Source organism: Cygnus olor, chromosome 2 (genome assembly GCF_009769625.2).
Source record: "Cygnus olor isolate bCygOlo1 chromosome 2, bCygOlo1.pri.v2, whole genome shotgun sequence".
NCBI classification, from domain to species: domain Eukaryota; kingdom Metazoa; phylum Chordata; class Aves; order Anseriformes; family Anatidae; genus Cygnus; species Cygnus olor.
The window spans coordinates 34,323,299-34,341,399 of NC_049170.1; the positions used below are offsets into that span (position 1 = coordinate 34,323,299).

The 18,101-nt window shown below is 41.9% G+C and overlaps 1 protein-coding gene across 2 annotated transcripts in view; it reads right to left on the reverse strand.

Moving 5' to 3' along the window:
• The window catches only part of IGF2BP3 (insulin like growth factor 2 mRNA binding protein 3), a 109,991-nt gene that overhangs the window by 34,158 nt on the left and 57,732 nt on the right, over positions 1-18,101 (reverse strand). For both annotated transcript variants that reach the window (XM_040546706.1, XM_040546707.1), the window contains exons 5-6: positions 8,769-8,820; positions 8,613-8,676 (exon numbers count right to left, since the gene is read on the reverse strand). In XM_040546706.1, the coding sequence (XP_040402640.1) occupies positions 8,613-8,676; positions 8,769-8,820 (116 nt within the window). The remainder of the gene's footprint in view (positions 1-8,612; positions 8,677-8,768; positions 8,821-18,101) is intronic.

Below are 18,101 nucleotides of genomic sequence, written 5' to 3' on the forward strand. Positions count from 1 at the left end.
CTCAGCTTTTTTTTTTTTTTTTAAGTCACCATATTAAGGACTACAAGTTAGTTCTTGCTTGCTCTGGGCTTCTGTGCACTTTAAACATTTCGCTGGTACAACCCTATCAGCAAAACCTCACAGGAGACAGAGCTTATACACTCAAAAGCATTCTTTTGCCTGATTTAATTTAAATCAGTTTCCCAAATAGAATTAAAGCTGCACCAGAGGGAAAACTTTTTCGCTGCTATCACAGCGCCTTCATTAGGGTTTTTGCCAGCGCAGCTATTTGGCCAGATTTTTTTTTTTCCCTTCGAAAACTGACATAGCTATGACACAAAAGAAAGGAAAGACAGCTTGTGCTTCATTCTCAGCAGGAGAGAAAGCGTTCAAAGCCAAATCAATGGCACTTGAAACATCACTTCGCAGACCACTGGAACACCTCGCAACTTAGCAGCCACATTGCGGGCAGGATTAAAAGTTAACCAGCAAATTAAAGCATCAGTTAAGCTCTTGATGGATGCAAAGGCGTTCCGAGACATTTACATGGTGTTTCAAGTTCTGCTGCCCTTTGAGGCAAAGCAGAGCCCCCTTCTGCTGAATATCGAAGAGGCATTTCACCCAAAGGCACACAACTTGCCCACACCGTGATCCATCACACTGAAGAGCAACCCGGTGCTCTCCCCTCAGCCTCTCCCCACCTGCTGAGCTCACAAAAAACACGACGCTCCCTCCCCACGCCATCCCACTGCATTGAGTGATGTTGGGGAGTGTGGCTTCAGCTTCACACAACGCTCTGGTACCCAACTTCTGGGCAGCACCCGCTGAAAAGTAGCCCCTGCCCCGTTACAGCATTGAGGTTGTGATGATAGCACTGAAGGGAGAAAGGAAGAAGGGGGCATGGTCTGAGAGCAGCCATTTCAACAGAGCAAGGAGGCCCCAGGCTCACAACTCAGCCTGACCGGCAGGTCCTCCTCCTCTCCGCAGACGGAGCACGACTCTGGGGTTAAAAATGACAGATTCCTGAAAGATTCCTGAAAACTCAAAGATCTTCCACTCAAACAGAAGAGAAAGCGTCACTAAAACTAAAGACCCAGGCAACAGCAGGAATAACTAGGCTACTTGCAGCATGCTCATAAGGTATTAGCACAAAATTCATGCTTTTGTCTGATGGACATTGAGTTTCAATCCAGAAGGCATATTATTCACATTATCAGCAACCCGATACACCGATATCACCGAAACACACATTGATTTGGGGTAGTTTATGAATGCCAGGCTTAAAAAGTTTACTGAGAGATTTTGTTTAAAGGCTTCATTTAAATTAAAAACACCCGGGGGAGGGCAAGAGGTTTCCATTTCATATTAAAGAACCCACCAACGTTTTCTTTTTTTTTTAAAAAAAAGCTCATAATAACCGTATGCTCTGGAGCAAGGCCTTTGAAATGTCGAAACCTAATCCGGTCTCTCCCCTCACACACATTTGCATGTAGTTACAGCCAGTTTGCCACCCGCTGCCCTCTGCAACAGCTTCACCCCTGCCGCAGAGATGAGTGGGCGATGCTCGCCACCCACCTACGTTTTCAAGGGGAAGCAGTAGAGTACTGCTCATCTCCTGGGCATCCTGGCCCTTCGGTCTCGTACCGCTGCTGGAGGTGAGAAGTAGCCTTGTTCATCAGAAAGGGTATAGGGGTACTGAGCCCCAGCTGCAAAAAAGAGGACAGCCTACCCATTCACCTCGCAGGGAATAGCCCCGTGTCTGTGAAATACTCCAGCAGGGCAGTAAAGAGCTTATAGAAGTAGTTCTTGTCTTTGGAGCAGCATTTAACAAGGGCTGATAATAAGCAAGGCCTAAGGCAACCCCACTGAACAACAAGGAAAGCCAAGTATTGAATAACTGATCACTGCTCATTAAATACTCGTGTTCACCAAATGAGACAGGTCCTTCTGGGACAGGACGGAAGGGTAATTGCTCCCACGATGGGAGAATCTCCTACAGCACGTGGCAAAACAGAGCTGCATTAAAATTTGCTGAGCCTATTTCAAAGGTGACATTTCTCAACTTTTACTGCATGGACTTTGGAGAGCATTTTATTATGCAAAATGCTGTGTTCACAAGAGCAGTAAGGGACCGTGAGCAGCACAGCTCATGGATCTTGCCGTCCTATGGATTTGCCTCTCAGGTTTGAGCTGCACAGAGTTGCTGTGCCCAAAAAGCATTTTCTGGGGAAGGGGTCCAGAGGCTTTCCCCTTCATGGAACCTGAAAATAACTTCTTTTTGGTTGCAAACGTCTTCAACCTCTTTCTCATTTGAGTCTTACTGAAATGAATCTTGAAATCAGCCAAGAAGCGGAAGAGCTACTGGAGAGGAGCACGGCACCATCAGGCAGTGCAGTTGCACAAGCCCTGTTTGTTTTTGGAAACAAACCTCAAGATGTTGGAGAGATGAGCACCAGCCTTTTTGCCAACATGCTGGTGGTAGGCTCCAGATTGACGTGCATCCCAGCTCATTCCCTTCCACGCATTCATTTGACAAGTTTAGACACTGCTTCTTTCCCAAAACACTTCAAGCTTACCTGGCTTTAAGAGATCTTCGACCAGAATCCCAGCACTAACACAAACTCTTACATGAAATCAGCGCAAGAGACTTCTCATTCTTCCTCAGAAGTGGCAGGAGAGGAAAAGACTAGGCTTTTTGTTTGCAGCCAAGCCACATACATAGGTTTCACAACAGATATTATAAAGCAACAACTGACATATACCACACTTCTCCTGGAAAGTTTTCCTGGAAAAAAGGTTGCAATTTTTCTACTTAGAAACAATTTCTAAATTGTCGAATGACTCTGTATGACTACAAGCACCTTAAATTCAAAGCAAACTGAAAAAAGGTCATTTTCCATTTCAGGAAATCAATCATGTTAGCAGCAAATAATCCCTGGCTACCAAAACCATATGATGACAGGGAAAATTAATTCAAATATTGAACAAGTTGGTTTTGAGTAAGTATTTGAAAGCAAGCATGCTTTAAAGTTCACTTCTCTAGCTTTATATTAGAGGTTAGCGTCTAGAGATACTACAATGATATCACTTGTTTAACTAGCCTAGATATTTATAGAGAAAACTTTAAACTAATGAATTCATCCTCTGAGTCACAGTTCTCCCTATTTTACAGGCTGATTTGTTTTATAATCCGAGTCGATCAAGTGACAAGCAGCCAGAAGAGTCAGAAAACACTGCTCTCCCAGCCGTGCGTGGAACTGAGTTTCCCAGGCAGGTGTCTCGCTCTCAGCTCTGAGTCACGCACACAGAAGCCATCGCAGCGATGACTGATTGTCAGTAATGCGGGCACAAGACAATGCCCACGGCTGCTGAGAGGTCACTTGGAGTTTTGAGCCTGGCCTTCAATTTTCTAACGTTTGACAGTTTCCACTAGGTTCTTAATATGCTGTCATAGCACCTTTATTTAACCGTGCTGAACTTTTTTGTGGCATAAAACAAGGCTATAATCAGGTAAGACTGCACTCTCTTCAGCAGTTCTTCAGCACCAGAACCATGATAAAATTTCAGAGACAAAGTACTGCTTCAGGAAAGAGAAGGATGAAATAGAAAAACTGGGAGATGGGTGATTAAGAGCCACCGTCTAGATTCAAAATTCCTGAAAAAGACTGATCAATGGGTTTAAGCCACAGGGTCACTAAGCTTGCTCTGGTGCCAGCATCAAGGAAAAAAAAAACCATCAGCGCTTGCCATCAGGAGAGCCATCCCCACTCCCTGTGAAAGAAGGAGCCTCAGAGGAAAGCAAGGGATGGTTTCTTCATGCCACCAGTGGCACCTGCTTGAGTGAAAGCTACAGGAGATCAACACACCACGCCTACCAGCCTTTTTGCAGTCCCCCAAGAAACACATTAAATTCAGCTCCTTTTGTCAAACAAATCCTCACATAGGCTGACCGCCTCGGAGACTTAAGTCCAAGCCACAACAACACAGCCACTGCTTTTCAAAGACCTCTGCCTTCCCAGAGTTGGGCATCTCCTCCACGACCACAGTTACAAAGGTCTCACAGGTTACCCGTGTCATTACTGGTACCCAGTCTTTTAAAAGGCCTAAAAAGCCTTCGAGTGACTCCACGATGGCAGAGATGGAGAAAACTTCCTCATTAAGAGGCAACCCCTCCTATCACCCAATGTTTTTTAATTAATATTTAGAGGGAAATGGAAAATGTTTACATTTCATATGCCAGCAAGAGCTCGTAGACAGGAATCTCGGTGTAGTTCAGAAAATATTCTGTAAAACAAAACTTAAAGACTGCAGCAACCACTGCCTGTGCTCTGTTAAACTGTACAGGAGCCTGGCTTATGGTCAGGTAAGACCTATTCGGAGGAAGATCTCTGCAAGAACTAAACCTTTAAATAAATATTTTGTAAATTAGTCAGCTGAGTTTTTTCCCGCATCAAAATTACATCTCACTGCTGTCCTCTTATGAGCTTCCTATGAGAAGCTACTTGCTCAGCCTTCTCCCTTCTGATGCTAGCAGAGGTTAAATATCTTAAATAAACGAACACAGTAAAAGCACCCAGTCTTGTGCAGGAAATCATTCATCCATTGATAGCGTGATCACACTAAGCACTAGATGGAGAACATATTTCACTCCCACATGCAGCTTGTACATACACCATCTTTCATTTTTCCTCCCTAAACAGATACATTTGCATACCAAGAAGACAGATTTACATGGTAATTTTTCCTTGGCATAAAGATTTTTCCCACATTAAGTAAAAATACAGTTTTCATTAGTATTATTTGTGAAAATAAAAACAAAGCAAAAGACAAATCTAAGCTTATAATCACACACCACTCCAAATTTTCAGTCTTATCGTTCCTATGGCAACATTAGTCCTGACCCATGATGGAATATAAAAGTATTAGTTACGTGAACTCTCATTCATTTGTCAAGGATACGTGTGGTGTGCACACAGCTTTGCGCCTCATTGAAAGGGTAAAAGAAATTGTTTTTGTATATATTCTAATTAAAAGGCGATCACTAGCATCTTATAGCAATGTATCTACCTGTATCTGCAAAGACAGATCCCGAGCTCCTCACATTTTAGCTGCTGGCTGCAACACACCATCAGTTACAAAACGCAACCAACAGACATCTCATTCCTGAGCTAGAAAAAAGATTGAAAAATGGACATCCAGCCCCATCCTAAAACAACAGGCACCACCTCCACAGGCATGAAGCCAACTTTGCACAAAAAACTTCCAAAACCCTGGGTAGAGCTGAATCCCATAGCATGCACTAGATGCCTACACACTACATTTTGGGGGAGGGAAAGAGGAGGCAGTGTGACCATGAAGCCAACAGCCGCAAGGACATGGCCAGCCCGTCCTGGATCGACAACGGGAGAGGAGGGGGTCCCCTTTGGCGAGCAGGTCCCAAGCCACCTCAACACCTACACAGCACTGGTTGTGTGTTCAGCCTCAACTGAACGCACTGGGCTCTGCCACTCGCCCTCTCACCCAAATATTCCAAAATCCATTGCAATGGTCAGTAACTGCATGTGCAAGAGCAGCGTGCATGTGCTTTTTAAGATCCTCTAGTTTCTGGTAAAGACGGGGCTTCCCCCTTGCAGTCATTTGCAGAAGGGGAGGTTTGGGGTCTCAGAGCTGCCCGGGCAGTCCCAGTCTTCTCCTCTCTACCCATGGAGCAGGGGTGGCTCTCCTAGGCCCATGCATGGCTTGGTGCTTGCCATACCTCCCTGGCAAACTTCCTGTGCTCCCTGCAAACCCCTGGTCTGCCCACTTAAAGATGAGGAGCGGCACCATGCCTGCTCAGCTAGGAAAGAGACACCACAGTAACAGGTCAAAGCCACAGACCTCTATTTGAACTAGAAATCAGCAGCTGTGCACATCTTAGATTTTGGGTGCTATGTGCTCTGTCCCAGGCTTGCTGCTTCTGCTTAAAAGGACTGCAACATTCTTCACTAATTAATCTCAAAGTTGATTTTTAGTCTCAAAGTTGATTTTGAATGCGGTGCTATACAGTATATGCTGCAACCGCAGTACCAGCTTAGAAAAGGGGGGGAAAAAAAGACCTCTGCCACAGCAATTAGGCTTGCAAGGCAGAGCAACGCTCAGTCCCATCTGGGTGGAACCAAGCGCTTTATACAGAAGTACCATCCTTCAAGCCACGCATACCACACTTGTTTAGAACTGCTTATCAGAAGGCTCTCCAGGCTGTTCCAGCACCATCACAGCGCCGCACGCACACAGCATGCACACACTCCGGCAGGCAGGGCTATGCCGCACAGCCTGTCCAGAGGGGAAGGAGCCAGCTCTGCATGGTTTGTCAGCCAACACTTAGCTGTGAAGTTATGGCACGCGTTGCAAAAAGTTGGTGAGATGCTCAGTTACGCCTGGGAACCCACTGCATGCAGCACCGTAGGGAATGTATGGTCTCAGTCTTCGCACCAAATGGCTAATGGCATTATTTGCCCTGAACAGTTAAGTCTCAAAATGCAGAGCTTGTTATCAGCCGCTGATTCCCAACCAGCCTAAAAACAGCTTTCACAAAGTCAGTTCTTGTTTCTCCCTGTACTGCACGGGCTGACCAACACTGACTTTTATCAGATGTCAGCACTCATGTACTGCTCCCCTTCCAAAGCCATTGCTGCCCACCATAACCAGTTCCAAGAAGCAAAGCTAGGTCACATCCAGCAAAAACATCCAACTGAAACATCACCACAGCTACTACAGATCAGCCACACACGCACACGCCCTGTTGTGATTCTACATCGCAGTTCATTACTGTTTTTCCTTTAAAATACCCTATCCAGTCACTTCTTCTCTTCGGGGTTGCTAAACGGTTGCAGGCCTTCATCCTAAACCCAACCATCCTAATTTAACATTTTCTTTATGGAAAATGGGCTCGTGCCCTTAGGCAAACTTGAGTCCCTATCAAAGCATTCACCAAGCAAATCAAGGCTCCTCTGCTTGCTCTACCTGCTCAAGGCAACCGACACCGTGTCGTCATTCAGCCACTTCAGGTCCTCTACCAACACGCGCGCTCGATGCTAATTCACCTGCTTTGAACTCCAGATACCTTCAGTTATGTTCATGTGATTTCTCATGCAAAAACAAATTTATCTCAGTTGCTTCCTCGCAGGCTTGGCTTATCTCAGCATTTTCTCAGTATTAACCTCAAAATTTAACAAGTACAGGCTGAGGGGGAAGAAATTGTACTTCGTTGTCTTCAGTTTCAGCATGGAATGCTCAAATCCAAGAACCCACACCACAGATGACAGATCAAAAATATGCATCATGCTTCTTTCCATGATATTTTAGGTACTTCCTTCTTACATTTTCAAAGAGGGAATTAACACATGTAGCATTTCTAACGTTGCTCCATAGGCTTCTTCAGAACAAGAAATTCAACATTTCTTAATTATTGTGCAACAGAACTCAAAAAAAGAACCTGAAGAACACGTTGAATGATTCAGGTTTTGAAAAGGTAAGTTTAATAGTGAATTGAAGAAAAATACTGTTCGCTTCAGCTCCACTACACATATTAGGCACACTGTTGACACAAGTTTCCCATCACATTTATTCAGAGTACACTAACAAGTAACCTAACACTTGGAAAGATGAAACATGTGTTGCATTCAAGTTGCACAGAAGTCCTAATTACTTAATTATGTGTACAAATTTATTTCATTTGTAATTTTATATTAATGCAAACCATAAGCACAGCCTGCATCTTAACTGCTGGTTTTAGTTAGCCACAAGGTGGCAGAAATTTCAAAGTTAAAAAAAGAAATTCATTGCAGGCTATTCCCTAGGTTGGGTTTTGTTTAAACCTGCTATGGTTATAAAGGAGAAGGAAAATATGCTTATGTCCCCAGATTAAGAATTAAGAAAAAAGACTTCGGTGTTTCTACCTGCAGTGGAAAAGCAAAATTAAGCCTACAGCATAACTCATACTAACAACATTGAAAGGGAAAGGATACACAACCGCTGATTAAGAAAATGAAACGTTATATTTTTAAGTTTTAATATCTAGATGAAAATTCCTCAGTTACTGAAGATATATAAGCAAGCAAAATTGGCCACCTAAAAGTTAAAAAGCCCAAACAAACTATTTCAGTTATTCTGATTATGACCTGTTTGGAAGGAGCATTAAATTTTCTAATTAAGAAATCATTTCTTGAGGGAAAACCTCATCAGCACAGAAACCAACAGGAGAAGCCACCACTGTTATGCAGGAGACAAACACGAAATAACCAACACTGTAAAAGGACAAAGCTTTTTAAAAATAGATAAAATAATTAAGTGATATTTCTCATCCTCTGCCACTGGAAAAAACACTAATTTTCTGCCCTTCCCATTCAAATAATTTTACCTAAATTTTCAATTTTCTCATACAATCAAAGTGTTGGAAAAGTTGGTGACAAAATAGCAATCTAAGCACACAAGACTTGGCAGGGGCAAGGCAGAAAGGCTTTCTTAAAATATTATTGCTCACATTATCATTTTGCTGGTAGATTAATAGGAAGCAAAGATGCATATAAAATTTGAAACAATGTGAACTCCAACATGCAAGTTAACCTACAGTAACAAATAAACAAGACACTTACTGTCTAGCCTGGTCCTTATTGCCGTATGTTACATTTACGACTGCAGTCTCCGTGTCAGTGTTCACTGGAGAGAAAGAGGCAATGGAAAAGGGTAAATTCAGCGTGCATTCACTTCCCACAACAAATTTAGAAGCAGTCTGAGATTGGAGAGCATACCTTGCTCACAGTTCTCCACCGTTCCATACTGAGCTAACAAACTGTCCAGCACCTATCATGAGGGGAAAAAGAAGACATTTCAATTTTAAAATACATTTTAATAAGTCTGTAATTACACCAAAAATTATAATCATTTTATCAGAACATTTAGTATTCAAGACAACTGCTGTGACGAGCTGTATTTTTTTTTATTTTTTAGTCATGGAACAAATAAGCATGCAGTGCTTGTATTCTTTCCCAAGTTAGAAAACCCAAGCTTGAAACTTCAAGAATGTGAAAATGTAGACCACATCTCTGAGAAGTCACACTGCACCATGAGTCCTAACCTTCGAAGGTAAGCCTCCAAAACATGTGTTCGCAGTGTGGAGTAAAACAGAGGCAAGAAGAATTTAAAAGGAGCAAATCTAGAATAAAAGCATCCTCACAATTATTCAATCTAGCATCCTCACGATTATTCAAAAAATCACAGTTCATTTGTCCATTGGTAAAAAGATAAGGAGGAACAGGTAAAAACATAAGAATGGACAAAAAGTCTGAATAAAGCAGTTTCATCTGGCACAGTTAACTTAGTTCCAGTCATATGGAAAATGAAGAAGCAAGAAGCACTTATGTCTTGAGGAAAATCAGGGTATCAGAATATTCCAATAAAAACATCAAAATACCAACTGTTGTAACACCTCTAAAATCCAGGTGGTATACACTTTACTGTCTTCCCACTAAGAAATAACGTTGCAGAAAACAGTCGGCTACACCAGTAGCTAGCAGAGAACACAGGTATATCATTGTGCTCTGTTGCATCCTAATGTTTTGTGTCCATCATTAAAAGGTTGCTGAAAAAGTTTCCAATTTACATCAAGAAGTGAAAAAGTGAACTTGCAATCTATTCCGTGGTAGAAGTGCCATTGCTCATTTCAGTTCATCTCTTAAAACGAACTGTCATAGCAAAAGGGAGAAACCCCTTTTGGGAAAAGAAGGAACGAAGGAAGCGCGGGCAGAAGTAAGAGGCACGCAACACATCTGCGCATCTTGCCCCTGCAGCCAGGTTCCACTTGCTGTAACCAGCACCTGAGCGTGCACAAAAGAACAGCCCCTAAAAATGTAAAGACTTGGAACCCACATCCCTGTGAAATTAACTACTCAAAATGATAGTTTATTAACCTACTGTATACTTTTACTACAATATAAAAGACGCTTTTAAAATAAAATGAATGTGTATGCCCAAACTTAATGACAGCTTACATCAGTATAATTTCAAATCTTAATCTTCACCTCCTATTAAACCTGAAATTGCATGCAGGCATTTCAAAGGTAATATTACAAACTAGGTATTTAAAAGGCAGCGCGCTACTTGCCAAGTCTGAGCAACGCATTACTACCTCTAAGTGCAGAATTTCCCCATCCTTATTGCAAAGGGTTCAGCAAGTTTTCTTGGCAACAGGTTTCATAGACAAGTTGCTAATTGTCCTCTCCTCCTAAAGCTAGGCATTAGCCTAGTCTTTGCGATCCCCTAAAACAGTTTTTCTGCCACTCCTCAGATTCTACAATTGGAAGCTGCTTAAGAAAAAGTTTACTCTGAAATTCACTAAATATTAACTGAAACAGAGATGTTCCATGGGGATTAGAGTAAATCAAGAGTCTGGGGAAAACCCTTTCGAGACCATTTAAGCATTCACTGAGGCAGGCTGGAGAGGGGAGGTCTTGCAGCTCAGAGGTTGTGCATCGGCACAAGCCAGAAGAGTCACTGCAAGTGTGACCAGCAGAAAGCCTTCTACTGCAGATGGCCCAAAGGACACCCAAATGATAATTTTGCCTCAGCTGAAGTCAGCAGATGAGTAGGACCTCAGGTGGTTTGAGTGTTTTAAAACCAGGAAAAGCAAAGCAAGTCCCTGGCTTGAAGACCCAGTTTGAGATGTTTATTCCAAACAGGATACTGAAGAGCCCATTAGTTGCAAAAAGCAAATTTTTGGCCCTACAGCATGTCAACACCAGTGCTGCGTTACACAGCAGACTGTACTACAAGTATGAGCTAACGTCTTTAGTTATTTATGACAAATTTTAATTACATTTGAACTCTACAGCCCACCCTGGCCCAAAGCTGCATCACTTCAAAAATCACGTCATTTTCAACAATAGAGAAGACAATAGTGGAATAAAAATTAAACAGAATTTTATAAGCTATTTCCATATTAAATTTATGTTCTGAGCTAAGAATAAAATGTGATTTTTTCATTAAAAGGTAAAGCCACCTGCTTCACCAAGAAAGGGAACACTTTTAAAGCTGAAACTAAGTAACCTTCCCAAGATATTATGCTCTCTCAGAACTACTGCTTCCAGCATGTCTACTATCAGCTATCATAAATTTCTCAGCAAGCTAGACTTGCATCTACTCCAAGAAGCCTATGAACCAAAGGGCTCTTTTGCTGCTAATACTGAGGAATAGCCCAGGACCATGCATTCAACATCCCACTCCTCTTCACCACAAGTTTTCCGCTTACACTACTCCTTAAGCCTCCCCTCTGAGCTGCCTCAGACTGTGTCCATTCAGGTTTTAATCCAAGTGATTTGAGTTCTCATTTTCTTAACAGAGTTCAATCAAACCAAACCAATTTGTGAGAAGTTTCCTCAAAAGACTGGAACTTTAACAAAAACAGGACACAATCCCTGTTGGGTCAAGGAAACTTGCTCTTTGCAGCACGGTACTCATTATACACTTACCTTTTCATCACCTTGCTCATGCAGCAAGGTTATAAGTGTGAGCAACACCACAGGGGCAGCCATTTAACCAGACTGTATTTAAAATGTATTATTAAATATATATGTATATATATATTATATATATTATATATTTATTTTATATATATATATATATATATATATATATATATATATAAATAAAGCAGTGCTTGGGGCAGATGCATGTGTGCATCTATTTTCCAGTGAGCAGCGAGCTTTGTAGGGAGATGGATACTTTTAATAGAACCAGCTGATCCAGTTGGGAAAAGTTGTGTGTACTCAAAACCAGATCCTCTATTGTAACTCACTGTCAAAACACTGAACTCCACTCTTCCATGTGTTTCTTGCCTCACATGTATTTACTGCAACAGCCAGTTTCTATTCATATCCTTCCATTTTTTCATATTTCTCTTCATACTGTCTTTTTCTCTCCCCAAATTTTTCTCTCTAGCCCAAAGCCTCTAATTCTGCTGCAAAACAAACATGTTTTGTTTAAGCTGCTCTTCCGTAACACTCTTCGTGTACAGCCTTGTTGGGCAATCAGAACAAAATTCAAAGCCAAGTTGGTGGTGCAGCAGCAATTCTGATGAGCAGCTGAAAAGTTTATTTGTATAAACTTTTCATCTAAGCTAAAAAAAAGTCTTTCCTTTTCTTGAGCTCTTGTTCTAGCAGTTGTCTAAATTGGGTCTCCTGCTCTTGTTATAGCACAGATGTCTCTCTCACAAAAAGCCGCAGTCTTATGCTGTGGACTTTCATTCATCAGGCTCTAAAAGCCAGTTCTGACTTCATTATAAACAGCGTTACCCTACACCAAGCCCCACAAATCGCAACTGCTCTACAAGGGCTGCCTCGCAAGCAAACATTACCCTTCAGCAGTGCTGAGAGCTCGAAGCCCATGTTGAAATATTCCAGTTTTCATGCAGATTTCACGAGTTTAGAAGTGGAGCCTTTGAAAAAGTCAGAACAGTTATTTTCTGCACTTTTAGAGAACACTATTTTGTACATCTCTTCCTACTGGGACTGTATGATTCCTGCCCTACACCATAAAAAGTTAGTCTCAAGGCATCATGTCCATAAGAACAGTTTCCCTCATTGTTTCTCACACAAAATGCAGGAACTTGGGTGTTACTGTGCAACCTAAAATTGTTTTCTCCACTCAGAGTAAATGCTTTAGACCACTACCCTCACTTCCACAACTCCTAAAACGTCATTGGCTAATTTTAACTCCCGATCACAACTGAAATCACAAGCAGCAGAGGCAGAAACAGAGACAGGAGGATTAGGGTCATTCAGTAAAAGGCCACGTGGAAGCTTTTGGCTGCAAACACTTTGTGAGTGTTCCAGGTGATTTAACAAAAAAGGGGGGAGGGATTGGTAACAACATGAGGAAAGAAGTTGCTGGCACAAGTGGCTTCTCTTTTTAGAAAGGAGAGGCAAGGTGAAAGAAAAGGAAAGAGCCAGGTGAGGAAGGGGGAGGCAATGCTGGTAGCACTCCAGATATCAAGCCTGTTTGAACCACTGATGCCATCTGTACACCTTACATGCTCTGTTGGAATATTTAAGCCCACAAAAAAAAAAAAAGGAATTTTAAATTCCATGAATGCAACACAACAGCCTGACGTAATCCCCAACAGACCCTCATGCACTTGAGGCACGACACCGGTGCGTGAAGCAAGACCTCATCTCAGGAGAAGAACCAGCGCTCGCCCAGCCCCACAACTTACAGCAACAACAGGTCTTCAGAGCAGCTTCCTTTCAGCTTAAATAATCTTTTCAGTGGTAAAACTTGCATCCCCACTAGGGGGCCCGGCCAGCATAGCTTACAAGGAAAATTAAACATGAAGAAGCACGTAATGAATCCCTGAGGAAGCAGTCATTTCTGCGAGGTGCAACCAAACAAGGCGGCGCCACCTGTGTGGAAGCCATCACAGGCCCCAGAGCTGGTGCTAGGCCGGCCTGGGCACTGCCACAAGTCAGAGCACTAGCACAGCAGCTTTGCCTGTTTTTACCAAAAAGGTGAGACCAGAGCAGCGTGGACACGGAGTATCCAATCCAACATGCGGTCTGCCGGGATAGGGATAAAGTTGCTTCAAAATATCATGAAGGCATTTGAATACGCAAAGCCAGTTTGCTATGGCTCAGCACGTTGCAACATGTGGTGATGGTGTTTTTAATCTCATAGGCCCTCCAATACCCAGTTTACTGTCTCATGAAACCATGACCATAATCTGGAAGAATCAGAAAAATAAGTCTGGAAGCTGCTGAAGTCATTGTTTGCACACACCAGAAAGGCAGCGCCTGAAAACAATAACTCTGGCTTATTTACCACATCCCATACAAACCCTGGAGTGAATTCTTCTCCTGGGAACTTACAGTTGTATCCAAATGTTCAAAACTATTAATAAGTTTACCCTATAATACAACTGTGTTTAGGTGGCATTACCAGGGTTTTAAGAATGTAAAACTGAACCACAGAGAACAAAACCAAAATTGTCAGAAGGAACTACTAATTGAGTGACCAATTTGGACACCGAGGGCTTGATTTTCCACAGTGCTCAGCACTTCTGGGCATCCAAAGTGCAGCTTCAAAGCCACTTCAGCAGCAAGGAGAACACTGCACTTCTGCACAAGAGGCCAGAAGCTCTTCACATGAGACAAACCGAACACAGGCCCCACCACAAGCAACTCACCACAACTCCTGCTCCTGTCTGCCCAGCACCAGGTAACTAAGCCTAGGTGTGGAATTCAGTTTTCTGTGGCAGCATTCAACTCCCTTAATCAAAGGGGTTTGTCTTCCTGAAAATCCTCAAGTTACCACAACTTTATTGTAATTGCATGACAGAAGAGCCACCCTCCTACCCCAAGCCAACATCCCTCCCTACAGCACTAAGAACAAGCGCTAGGTCCCTATTTATCTCACTTATTACTGAACATCTGAAATGTTTCGTCTAAAACATGAAAAATGGTTAAGAGGTGATGTGGGCTATTTCAGCTTCAGTGTTTCAAATTAAACTATATATATATATACATACACACACAACTCAAAATAGATCTCAGGTAGAGCATCACAGGCAATCATGCCTGCAATGATTGTAACCAACTCCACGCACCACATGTGTTTATAACTAATTCCAGATAATACTGTTTAATCATTTAAATTTATACACATGCATACATAAAAATCAAAAGATCAGAGAACAATGCTTTCAAAAAAGCTGGTATTCAGGAACAACATTTAAAGGACCTGCCTTAAATCTGCTAAGTCAAAAATTGCATAAAATATGGTTAGCATAATTTACAGATGGAAGAAGGTTAGCTTCCAAAGAAAAATTTACAAGGAATCCAACAAATGTAAGCAACAGGGTAAAACCATTATAGATGAATATCAGCACCAGAAACGCCTTCCCCTTTTTTTTTAGTATACAAATTCACATAATTGAATACTGTCAGTGAATTTTTCTGAGGAAGCTCTGAAAACAGGAGAAATAGTGAAAGACATTTTAGGGACACAACACTGAAGATGGAAATTAGGCCAGGTAGTGAATTTGGCAGGCTAAGGGTTCTGTGTGCTTTTGTGTTCCCACATTACACCCTGAGCTGGAAAGGGTTTCTAGTACGTGCGATAGGGAGGGAAGATTAGTGTGCATTACAGTAAGGAGGTACAAGATGCCAAAAAATAAAAATAAAGAGAGGATCACAGTATCGATGCTGACGAATGGTATTAAATGGTCTCCAAGGTTAAAAAAAGTGCATGAGAAATGTTTAGAGAAAGGCAAAAAACTTATTAGATGCATGGGTGGCCTCCTTCATAAAGAGATTAAAGAGAGCAGGATAATTCAGTTTGGAAAGGAACGAGAGGGAATATGATACAGGTATTATGAAATAACGAATCATGTAGAGATGGCCAAATTGGCAGCTTCTATTCACCCTTCATCTAAATTAAATGAAAACAAGTTTGAAAACAGAAATAACCATTTAAGCAATATTATCTGAATGCAATTAAGCGCTGCACAATATCTGCCACAATATTAATCTCCCCTCGCCTTAAAACTGCGGGAGCAGCTGCAGATAACATCAGAGTTTATAAACCAGGTAAGCACTACCATGGACACCCGGTGTTCCCCACCCATCCCGACCACTCAAGGAGCCAGGACACAGGCAGAGAGCTCCTTGGGGCACAGAGATCCCAACTCCCTGCAGAGAGCATCCCTGGGCAGCAGCAGCACCAGCTCAGGCCCATCCTCCTCCTCCTCTTGCTCCTGCACCGAGGCAGATGGTTTCAGTGGCAATGCTCAGCACTGCTTCTACAGGCTCATTTGTAGCTTGACAAAGAACAAGGGGGTGGGGAAAAAAAATTAGAACCCACTATGAAAGCATTACTAGCCAGTGAATATCTGTTGCCCAACTGTGATTAAATGATAGACTGCACAAAAGCATGGGAGCCAGCAAATTTTAAAAGCGTGTTTCGAAAACAGACTGGAATAAAGTATGAGTTTTCTGCTTTATTCACAGCACTTTGTTTAATACAGCCAATGCTCCCCTGACAGGTTCAACACCTTGCCCCGGAGGCACCCAGCAGGGCTGTCAGAGCACCTGCTACAGCAGGGCAGGTTTCCATGTCCCGCTCTGTGCGCGAAGGAAGTGGGGGGCATTTTCCCTTTCCCCCCTTCAACCTTTCGTTCTTCCCAATTTTGTTGGCTCCGTATTATAATGGAAAGCGTGGTCTTTTTAACGGGAAGATGCATCAGGGAGAATTACATCTCCTATACACTTTACTCTTTTCTTGTGTGCACACGTGAAAAAGGCACTTTTGAAAGCTATTTTCCTGGTGCTATTAAAAAGTCTTGATGCCATTTCATTATCACTCTACAGGGCTGGTGCTAGGCTGATATTTTTAGTTTCGACATAATAGTTGATTCATTTAAAAAGAATTGCCTTCTGTAAAGTTAGAAACCTGCAACTATAACAGAAAGCTGTCAAAAAAAATAAAAATCAATTTTTGAATCATCTTTTGAAACCAATCAACAATTACAAGTTCCAAGAAGTCTCCCAACAACACAGGGAGAATTTCACAGAGATGTCGCACCTGTGAAAAACATTTCTCCTGGTACAGCTGTGCCGGTGCTCTGCAGTAACAGAGCCAGGTCAGCATTCAATACTAGGGAAGACTTCCCTGGGAAGTTTGTCCCATATTCTAACAGTAAGCATTTCCTCTAGAATCTGCTTATAGCTATCTAAAAAACGATAGAGGGAATCAGAGAAAAATCCTGTAAAATGGATTTAGTTCTCAGATTGGTGCAGATAAAAATAAAGTACGTTAGAACTCAGATGGAGATCACATCCAAGACATTCCCTCTATTGTACGCAAGACTCAGGGTGACAAGTTTTCAGAAAAAAAGATAAGCCCTTAACAGCCACTTTATAAATACCTTAGCTCTCTTTATAACTTGGGAAAAAAACTATAAAAAGACTGAAGCATTTTACATGAGTTATATTTACAAGATCCACCCCCCACTTTTTTTCCAGTAGTCATCCATAAGATACATACCATGCCTCTGGCTTACCAGCAGTCCAAGTGAGAGCACTGCTGTGGTCCAGACAAATGTTTCAGAGGAGGTTTGGCCTCTGAACAACTAGTCTCCAAAACATAAGGGACCACTGAAGGGAAGGACTGGTTATCTGCATTTTACAGGCATGGATTGCTGGATATTTTCACATAAAACTTTCCCATCAAGCTGTCAGTGCGTGAAAGGTACTATAACCTACCTCACCTACATCATTATTTTGCTGGCATGGAAAACACCTATATCTTAGTGCAGGAGGGGGAACAGCCTGTAGTCTTGTCCCTGTTGTGGGTCTGGGCACTGAAAAAGGCACAGGAGGTCAGGTACGTCTCAAACTGAAGCCCAGGGTCAGACAAAAATACAAGCTATATCCACATTTCAGCAAGAAGAACAAGACCACCACCTTTAAGTATTGGATTTACTTTGAGCCGCAGAATCAGGTCAAAATAAAACTTAGAGTAAACCTCTCTACAGTACTAAAGAGATGAGAGCTTTGCAAACCACCAATAAGTATTGTCAAAGCCTTCCAGCTGGGGAAACATGAACCTCAGAGCAAATGGGAATCACAGGATTTTTGAGTGTATAAAGTTCCTATGGTAAAAAAAAAAAACCACGGTCTAGCAGATAAACAAGTTCAGGTAGTCATAGATATAACTTTGTTTTTAAGATTATCTGAATGCATCTAAAATACTAAGAAGTTAATTACTTTAAAAAAAAGTTATTCAGAAGACCACCAAGAGTTAAAAGGAAATTATTGGTAAATGTGTGTTTAACACAATTTCACAAGATCCACAAAATTTCAAAGTCTACCTTAAAGTAGCCCTGCATTATGGTCAACTCATGCATTAATTTGAAAGGTTTGAGATCAAAAAAACACCAACTTTTGAATGCAATTAACTAACCTAGAGATTAAGACTGCAAGACATGCTCTACACTAATACCATCTGACCTATATATCTCCAAACAAAACAATTCCGTTTGAATACTGAGTGCTAGCTAACAGCTTACAGACTATAAATTACTTTTAAGTGTCAAT